General features: G+C 35.7%; 2 protein-coding genes across 2 annotated transcripts; both read right to left on the bottom strand.

Annotated features, from left to right (window-relative positions):
• Nucleotides 1-232: 232 nt before the first annotated feature.
• LOC135834175 (uncharacterized) lies at nt 233-1,400 on the bottom strand. The gene is made up of 4 exons (XM_065348012.1): nt 895-1,400; nt 659-794; nt 499-559; nt 233-300 (listed from the first exon to the last, which is right to left on the bottom strand). Exons 1-4 carry the CDS (start codon nt 1,398-1,400, stop codon nt 233-235), a joined length of 771 nt encoding a protein of 256 aa, XP_065204084.1.
• A 3,644-nt stretch (nt 1,401-5,044) lies between these two features.
• LOC135834174 (thyrotropin-releasing hormone receptor-like) lies at nt 5,045-7,038 on the bottom strand. The gene is made up of 2 exons (XM_065348011.1): nt 6,198-7,038; nt 5,045-6,094 (listed from the first exon to the last, which is right to left on the bottom strand). Exons 1-2 carry the CDS (start codon nt 6,851-6,853, stop codon nt 5,521-5,523), a joined length of 1,230 nt encoding a protein of 409 aa, XP_065204083.1. The 5' UTR covers nt 6,854-7,038; the 3' UTR covers nt 5,045-5,520.
• Between the last annotated feature and the right edge of the window lie 2,920 nt (nt 7,039-9,958).

Raw genomic sequence — 9,958 nt, 5'->3', positions numbered from 1 at the left:
TTTAATCGCTATGTATTTAAACAGGTTCCTTTACATTCGACACATCGCATCGAAATTGGTAACACTGAATTAGCCTTAGAAGCGAATAGCTCTTGAGATGTAGAATAAAATGAGAAAAAGCTCAAACCACAAAGTGTATTAAAACCACCGGCAGAAGTATTTGTGATTTTAATTTGGCAGCTATTTTGAAACTTTTGAACTATATTTTGACTCAGCACTCAGAAGACCAGGATCATGGTGAAGGTTCGGATTTCTGGTCTACAATTTTTCTAGTTTCCATCAACGTTTTTGGGTCTAGTTCTGTTTGAAAAACAATCGAAAACGCAGTTGAATGTCTTAAATTGTTATCCTTCTCTGGATATTGCTTTACTTCAAAAGCTCTTGTTTCCGAATTGGTTTTTTCAGTGTTTCCCAAAGCGAGAGGAGTACGTGTTTGATGAAACATAGTATGTGTATAGCAATTGAACATGGATTTGAATGCGGTTCTGAATTGCTCACTCAGAATGTAGTATACCATAAATGTGATAGATGTATTAATATGAGCTATTGTAACAGATATCTGTGACATGGAATCAAAGAGTGTCTCACAAGTACGCTCATCAATCCTTTCCAGTATCCACAGAATGCCTCTTGGAACTTCGCCAGTGAAAAATAATACCACAACTGCCAATAATATCACCGTTGACGTATTGGTTTGTTTTCTCATTTCCAAGTTTTTCACGTTACTCGGAGCACTTGTGGATGCAGTCAATTGCTCATGATTGCGTTTCCTCGCTGATAATCCGAAGACGATTCTAAAAATAAAAACAACGAAAAGAAAAATTAGGCCAATATGTGACGTACATATCTTTATTTTTGCTTTTTCTGATGTAACTGTCATAACTGATTACTCACTTGAAAGTTAACCACACCAACAGAACTGATGGAAATAATTTGATCACTAGTCCGTAGATGTAGCTTCGTATTTCGTGCATAATGAGATGTCCCTCGATCGTGAATTTGTAATGTGCATTCGTGTTTTGATTATTGTTGATGGTTTTGATATCAAATGACAAACGAAAAGGTATAGCATACAAAATGCAACATACGACATATCCGGTAATGATGACATTACGAGTAATTTTCTCATTGCACCGCTGTCGCTGCTTCCACGGATGTACCACTGATATGTATCTCCATACAGCCAATTGCACTGTCAGGAATACAGACACGAATTCAAACGTGGATGTGAAAATATCGTTGTACCAAAAAAACATCGTCCACCCGTAACTATCGGCTAAGCAAAAATCACTACGATAACGGTCGATGTTCCACAGCAAGTTATTTGGAATATAAGACACCAACACTATGAAATCTGCAAACGCCAAATGAGCGAGTATCCGGTTCGATGGCGAATTCATAGTTTTCCTTGTGAATACCAATATGTTGAGTAGATTCAAAATCACCCCTACGAGACATATAGGTATGCTGATTAATTGATATGTACTCGATGAATAGTAGTAGTTGATGTTCCTTATTTCTTTGCAATATGGTTGTTCACTTGGCATTTTGGATTTTCGAAGGCAATAATCCAACACTGATGCGAGTTTATCGAACTTTACGTTAATTTTTAAAATAAAAACTATTACTTTTTTCCCTTAAAACAATATCTACATCAAGTACGCGAAACTGTTTTGTAGAAAAACATTGTTTTGGCACCAATTTTGGCCACATACTGATTCATTTATAGTGTTGTTGATGTTACCTGAATTCGTGTGATTGATAGAATATTTCTGATTTTCGATTTCCAGCTGCTCGTTTGAATAGGTTGCGAATGCGTCATTTTCATAATGAAACGAGTCTGCTCTATTTGTTTGGGATGATGTAACTAGTAACATTTCCTGTGTCGCATTTTCATGTGATATATCTACGTACTCGTATGATGGTTAAATATTCAGCGAATGATATCGGTAGCGCGTTGGTACATACGTACGTTGGAAGTTACTCACTCGAAAATAAAGCTGATGTCACACTTGTTTCATTTTAAGAAAAAATTGTGGGATATTCAGTGAATAATCAGGGTAGGTATCTGACAGATCTGGCTGAAAAGTCGTGCCAAGCGAATGAAGCAAATGCACGAAATACGACATTCACGTGTAAAGCAAATCTCAAAATTTCGTGGATTTTATGTACTTACTCGTGTTCAGAAGAGCAGGAATTTCACCATTATCTCGACAAAACAAGTATTTATTGAAAGATAAGTCATATATTTAGATTTTTAAAGAAATTAAATCATTTTACATAGCATAATAATTGTAGGTGCAATGGTGCATTTTTGGCCATTAAGTACGTATAACGTGCATGATTTTGAAAAAACTGAGAAAAATAGCCAAAAACTTATCATGTTGACAGTATGAGCTACAGCGAAAATTCCACGTTTTTATCAAAAATATCTCTCTTTGAGGACCCATATCTGAAGCCCAGAAGCACCTGCTTTTCTTCCAATTTCAATGTTTTTAAAAATGTTCCTGTGAAAAATGTGACTATTAATTTTTTGTGTGTGTGGAGGGGGGAGGGTGAGGGAGTTCGAGTAGAGAGCTTTCTGAAAATTTGGTTGGAAAAAGGTATGAAAAAAGTAGAGAGATTCTTTTCAAAAAATAAAAATACATTCCCAGGTAATTTTCATTGATGGGGGTTTGGGGGGAGGAAGGGGGGTAATTTGAAAAAATTTATGACACCTTCTGCAGTTTTGACAAATTATCGTTCAATTTTGAGAATTTCCAAATAATTCTTGGTATTTTTCAATAATCTATAAGCACTTGAGCAGTCTGTGCAAAATTTTACCCAATGAGATACATAATTATTTTTCTCAAATTTTTGTCGTTTTCTGGGATGGTCCATCAATTTTTGATATTTTTGAGTGATTCTCACAATCAATTTTACAGTTTTTATAATACTTTCTATGTGAATATTCACTTCTGCCTCTTTATTAAACATGGAGATCGTCAGAATTTTTACTTTGGCCTTCGACCATTATTATTTTGTATATCTGTTGATTGATCAATAATTTTATAACTAACTAATCCATCTTATATGAATTCGCGTATGAGAATATGTAAGTAATTTTATAATCCTTATGAGAAAAGTTACCTATAAGTCGCTTCTACACCAGTGACCTATTTGGCAAATCAAAAAAAAAAAATCTGAAATCACGGAATTTGATAATCAGCTGAAACAATTGCCCATCAGGTTTGAATTATGGTGATCTGATTTTCCAAATACAAATTAGGAAACCGTCGATCTAATTTTTGAGTTCACAGACGATTTTGATGAATTTTAAAAAACACCAAACTTGGGCCAAAAATGAAAAAAAAATCAAAATTTCACCAAAAGACCAAGAGAGCCGAAATTTGGCGTATGCCCTGTTTTCGACCCTTCAAATTGATTGGAAATTGTTTCGAACTATTTTGATGGTAGTTCTGGAGCACCCTAGCAGATTTTTAAAAATTGAAATTTCCACACTATTTTACCCAATTGAGTTGATGAAATGAAAAGATAGGAGGAGTCCCGATGAGGCCATTTTTTGGCCCCCAGACAGTTATCGACGAGACCACTCTTGAAACGTTGTAACAAATGTCCCAAACAGAAATCCGTGGTTATAGTTAACCCATGACCATTTTTTGGGTTCTAGAAGCTCCCAAAGTTGTAAATACAAAAAGAATTTTAGGAACCACCGAATTATTATTTTTTTTTAATTGAATAATTTACATTTGAAACACATTAACAAGGGCTAGATAATTTCTCATTCAAGTTTTCCTCAATTTTTTCCCCCGAGAGTCGGAAATAGGAAAATCACTCCACATGTAGTTTATCTGGTTCAAACAGATATTTTATGCTAACAAAATTTTTGAAAATAATATTCAGTGGTTCCTAAAATTCGTTTTGTATTCACAACATTGGGAACCCCTGGAGCCCAAAAAAATGGTCATTTTCGGTGAACTAACCACGGATTTCTGTTTGGGACATTTGTTACAACGTTTTAAAACTGGTCTCGTCGATAACTGTCTGGGGGCCAAAAAATGGCCTTATCAGGACTCCTCCTTTACTTGGTATCCCATTTTTGATATGCTGAGTCGTTTAGAGGTGCGTTCAGGCTGTTCTGGAGAATTTTGGGTATGTTTTGGAAATTTCAGATTTTTTTTTAAAGTGGTCTAATAACCGTCCAAATAACCTTTGGAATCATTATTGTTTTCAGAATACAGGATATCTAACAGGTAGTGAAAGTAGTGAAAAAGTAGTGATTTTAAAAAGGGGCGGTAAGAGTTGTGAAAAAGTAGTGAATTTAGTCAAACAGGTAGTAAAAAAATGAAAGAAAAACAGGGTGTCTATAAGGTAGTGAAAGTAGTGAAAAGGTAGTGATTTTGAAAGTCTGTAGTGAAAGTAGTGAAAAAGTAGTGATTTTCAGCAATTTTACTTGAAACTTGAAAGGTAGTGAAAAGTAAACAAAAGTGGAAAATCAAATTTTCCACACAAAAAAAATATATTTTGTAGAAAATGGTTCATTTATCGACTTTGTAGAATTTGAATTACGTATTTTTGAAATCTTCCTTTTCCCCATCAGAAACATACTTATTCTTCAAATTCAAGAAATGTTCATAGTTTGAATCAGAAAAATGAACTCCTCCCTGCATAAGGGAACTTTTTTTTTACTTCTCAAAACATTAATTTTTGAAAGCTTTTGACCTTGCTTCACTCGGGCTCGTTTACTTCTCTTTTTCAAGTGTAATTTTTTTTTCTAAATCATCATTCAAATTTTTGAAGCTAAAATAATAAATTCCTTCACTGATTAGTGATTACACAATAAAACATCGTTTTTATACCTCTCGAAGCACTAATTTTCTAGAGCTTTCGCCCTCGCTCCTATCGGGTTCGTTGAAATTTCTAAAGTATAGTACATAGTTAACTCATCAAACAAAAAAACATTGCTTTTTATGGCTTTCGAAGTACTGATTTTCGAGAGCTTTCGCCCTTGCTTCCTGAGGGTCAGTTTGTTTCTCTTTTCCATAATTGAAAAATTCCAGACTTGAAAGAAAAACCAAAATTTTTATACGTCAAGTGTATGAATACTAGGTAGAATTGTGCATTTCGAATGACATCTCTTACTTATTTTACTTCAAAACTCGCAATTTTTTTTCATAAAAATCGCACAAATTTTGCATTAATTTTTTGTGAGTACAAAGACACCCTGCAAAAAAAAGAGGTGAAAGTCGATCTTGTAGAGGAGGAAGGGCGAGATTTAAAATATTTTGGAACGTGGTCATTTTTTTCGAAAGGTATAGTGATTTTCGGTCAACAAATTCCTGTATAGACAACCTGAATCGAAACGCCCAACAAAAACTTTCAAATTATTGAAGCAATTGATTAAGAAACATGGGTAACGTACCACTTTTTTTCTACCCCCGCATAATTCTTCTGCCTCCTAAGTTTTTCTTGGCTGATTTTGGCAGAAAATGACCCCACAGGAACTATATGTATTTTGTCTCAGCACTCAGAAGATCGCGGTGAAGGTGCGGAATTCTGGTCCAAAATTTCTCTCGTTTCAGTTGGCGTTTTTGAACCCAGATTTGTCTGAGAAACGGTCAAAAAAGTTGAATATCTCAAATGGTTATCCGTTGTTGAAAATCGCTTCATTTCAAAAGTTCTTCTTTCCGAATTGATTTCTTCGGTATTACCCAAAGCAAGTTGAGTGTGTGTTTCATGAGAAATAGTACGCGTATCGCAATTGAACAAGGATCTGAATGCGGTTCTGAATGGCTGACTCAAAGAGTAATATACCACGAACGTAATGGCTATATTGATATGATCTATTGTAACGAATACTTGTGAAATGGAATCGTAAACGGTCTCCCAAGTGTGCTCATCAAGCCTTCCCAGTATCCATAGAATCCCTCTGGGAAATTCTGCGGTGAAAAATAATACCACAACTGCCAATAATATCACCGTCGACTTATTGGTTTGATTTCTCATTTCCAAGTTTTTCACGCTACTTGGAGCACCGGCGGATGCAGTTAGTTGATCGTGATTACGTTTCCTCGCTGATAATCCGACGACGATTCTAAAACGAAAACAGCGAAAAGAAAAATGAAGTCAATTTGTGACCTACATAGGTACCTTTATTTTTACTTCTTCGGATGTAACTGTGATTACTGATTACTCACTTGAAAGTCAACCATACTAAGACAACTGATGGAAATAATCTGATCACTAGTCCATAGATGTAGTATCTTATTTTGTACATAATTGGATGTCCGGCGATTGTGAATTTGTGATGAGGATGTGCATTGGTGTTTTGATTATTGTTGATGGTTTCGATATCAAATGACAAATGAAAGGGTACAGCATACAAAACACAACAAACGATGTATCCGGCAATGATGACATTACGAGTAATTTTCTCATTGCACCAATTCCGCTGCTTCCACGGATGTACCACAGCTGTGTATCTCCATACAGCCAACTGCACTGTCAGGAATACAGACACGAACTGAAATGTGGATGTAAAGATATCGTTGTACCAAAAAAACATCGTCCATCCGTAACTATCGGCTAAGCAAAAATCACTAGAACGGTCGATGTTCCACAGCAAGTTATTTGGAATATAAGACACCAACACTAGGAAATCTGCAAACGCCAAATGAGCGAGTATCCGGTTCGATGGCGAATTCATAGTTTTCCTTGTGAATACCAATATGTTGAGTAGATTGAAAATCGCCCCTATGAAACATATCGGTAAGCTTATCCATTGATATGTACTCGTTGAGTAGTAGTAGGTGATTCTCCTTATTTCTTCGCAATATGGCTGTTCAGTTGGCATTTTGGATTTTCGAAGGCAATAATCGAACACTGATTCGAGTTTATCGAACTTTACGTTAATTTTTTAAATCAAAACTATTACTTTTTTTTCCATAACACAATAGGTACATATTACACGAAATTGTTTTCCAGAGAAGCGTTATATTGCGACTAATTTCGGTCTCATACTGATTGACAGCGTTGTTGATGTTATCTGAATTCTGTATGATAGAATAGCCTATTATCTACTGATTAGAGATATCCCTCTGTTAGTTTGAATAACAAATTTGTTATTTTTAAAACAAAATGATTCAGTTTTTCAATTTTTTTTTAGAAATTGATGAAATAATATTTCCTGTGTCGCATTTTCACTTATGATCGTTATATTCCAGGAATGGTAATCGGCATTTTGCGTTGGCAGGTTTTAAATTACTCACTCAAAAATAAAATCGATGTACATTTGTTTTATTTTAAGAATTTAAGAACCGCGGAAATTCCAATGAATATTCAGTGTAGGCATCTAACGGGTTATGCAAGTAGTGGTTTTTGGCAGCTCTGGCTGAAATGTGAAATTTGACCATTTTACAGAGTGCAATAATTTGTAAATACATTTATACGTATCTCTATCTACATTCTAAATCTTTTCTAGGTATGTACTTAGACTGTGTAGCTAAAGTTACTCGCTTATGAATATAAGGTGCACCAGGGGAAGTCAGAATGGTTTTTCGATATTTCAACTTTGATCAGCTACTCGTATTACTCTCTTACTGATGAACCAACATGGCTCAAACTTTTTATGTAGGCTCCCATAAGGTTCTGTACGTATGGTAAAAATTTGAGTGCGATTGTCACAGTAGCTTTCGCACATCTACAAAATTGATTGGTGATATTAGGATTTGACCCTCATAGATGTGCAACATGTCGAATGGTATGTTTTCGAGGACGTAGATTCCGAATCTGGAGTTATTTTTTTTGTAGGAGAGGGGGGATGAGGCATGGGGAGAGACAATATATCAAATTTTTCCTACGTTATTGTGTAATATGTTGAATAATGAACCAGAAGACAGAATTTCATTTAGAGAGCTACAAGAGGCTTTGAAAACAGCAAAAAAATGCAAAAGCTCCAGGAGAAGATGGCATACCAACAGAATTGTACAAATACGCAAGTGGTGAATTCAAAAGAAGACTGGTGGAATTCCTAAATAGGATGTACCAAGAAGAAAAGGTACATGAAGAATTCAAAACAGCAATTGTAATACCACTGTTCAAGAAAGGTGATATGTCAAACCTGAAAAACTACCGAGTACCGAGGAATAAGTACTCAATACCTGCTACAAGATATATGCAAAAATACTGGCAAAACGACTGGCAGACCATGCAGAAGAAAAGATGTCAGAAAGTCAAAATGGATTCAGAAAAGGAAGATCATGCACTGATGCAAGTTTTACAGTAAAACTACTGATGGAAAAAAGGATCGAATACAACCTAGAAACACATATGTGCTTTATAGACCTGGAAAAAGCATATGATAGGGTCAATAGAAAAAAACTGTTTGAAGTGCTAAAAGATGAAGAGATAACATATAAAATTCGAAAGGTAATAAACAGCATTTATAAGAACACCAGAATAAGAGTAGGAATTGGAAAAAAAACTCTCAGAACAAGCAGAAATAAACAGGGGAGTTCGCCAGGGATGCCCACTGTCTTGTGTTTTATTCAACATGTACATGGATCACATGGTGAAAGAATGGCAGAAAATGAAACCAAAAGGAATCAAGACAGACAGAAGGCAGGAAATATCAACAGTATTTTTCGCAGATGATCAAGCAGTACTAGCCGAAACAGAAGATGACCTACAGAGATCAATGTACAATCTAACAAAGACATCAGAAAAGCATGATATGAGAATATCATCAGAGAAAACAAAAACAATGGCCTTCAAAGGAAAGGAACCAGTAAGAAGCAAGATTGTAATAAACGGAAAAATCATTGAACAGGTCAATAATTTCAAATACCTGGGAAACACGATATCATACCAGGGAGAAGTAGATGTTGGTGGAAAGATTGCAAAGTTCCTGAGAGTCACAGGACTGATAAATAGGACCCTGAGAAGCAGTAAGGTGCGAAAAGAAACAAGATTGAAGGTGTACAATACCCTAGCAATACCAATGATAACTTATGGAAGCGAGGTTTGGGCACTGAAGAAATTTGATAAAAGAAGAATAACGGGAGCTGAGATGAAGTTCATGAGGAGAACGGCAGGGGTGACTCTCAGAGACAGAGTCCCATCTGAGAAAATAACAGCAGATCACGGAGTGATGCCAGTCATGAAAAAGATAAAAAAGTATAGGAAAGATTGGAGAAATCATGTCAAAAGGATGGAGGAAACAAGATCACCAAAACAGGTCCTCCAATATACACCAACGGGGAAAAGAAGCAGAGGGAGACCAAGGAGAAAACTCACTGATACCTCAGGCTCATCCTCAACAGGTTCCACACCACAGCAGACAGGCCAATAGGCCTACCACTTATAAGGAAACGACGACGCCACGACGACGAATATGTTCTCGAGGTCGTAGAATTCGAATCTGGAGTTATTTTTTTTCTGTAGGTGTGGGAGATAAGTAAAGGAGAGAGAGAGGAAATTTCAAATGTTGCCTATGTTATTGTGTAATATGTTGATTTATATGTTTTCGAGGTCGCAGAATTCGAATCTTGAGCTAGTTTTTAGAGTCGGGTGTTATTTAAGTATCTCCGTTTGGGAAGGGGAGGTTGTGGTCCACTGTGCCCCCTGGAAGTTGGAACAGTAACGAAATGAGCTAACTAATGGTTATTTGAAATACCTTCTGCTCAAAAACACGGATGTGTATGAAAATGGCGATTTGTAGAAAGCTTCCCCTCCTGCCTATTAATTCCTCCATAGTGGCATTTTGGCTGTCTTTGTGGTAACTTCAGAAAAACAAAACAATTCATCTGACAATTTATTGTAGAGTACAAAATGTATTTGTAAAAAATTAAAAAATTCATGTAAGAGAAAAAATAATTATCATCTTCTGAGAAAACAAAACAAAAAATCCTCAAAACGTAGTATACACTACACCACTCCAAAATACACATTTGACATCACC

Source organism: Planococcus citri, chromosome 2, assembly GCF_950023065.1.
Source record: "Planococcus citri chromosome 2, ihPlaCitr1.1, whole genome shotgun sequence".
Classification (NCBI taxonomy): domain Eukaryota; kingdom Metazoa; phylum Arthropoda; class Insecta; order Hemiptera; family Pseudococcidae; genus Planococcus; species Planococcus citri.
The sequence above is the reverse complement of the archived record's forward strand: the minus strand, read 5'-3'. Positions and strand labels throughout refer to the sequence as shown.

Bases quoted from the DNA above. Each gene is read 5' to 3' on its own strand.
- LOC135834175 (XM_065348012.1), bottom strand. From the start codon at position 1,400: ATGAATTCGCCATCGAACCGGATACTCGCTCATTTGGCGTTTGCAGAT. The intron at 795-894 runs GTGAGTAATCAG...TTTTATTTTTAG, and splicing joins TTGGTGTGGTTAACTTTCAA to AATCGTCTTCGGATTATCAG. The intron at 301-498 runs GTGAGCAATTCA...TTTTTCAAACAG, and splicing joins TATGGTATACTACATTCTGA to AACTAGACCCAAAAACGTTG.
- LOC135834174 (XM_065348011.1), bottom strand. From the start codon at position 6,853: ATGCCAACTGAACAGCCATATTGCGAAGAAATAAGGAGAATCACCTAC. The intron at 6,095-6,197 runs GTGAGTAATCAG...TTTTCGTTTTAG, and splicing joins TTAGTATGGTTGACTTTCAA to AATCGTCGTCGGATTATCAG.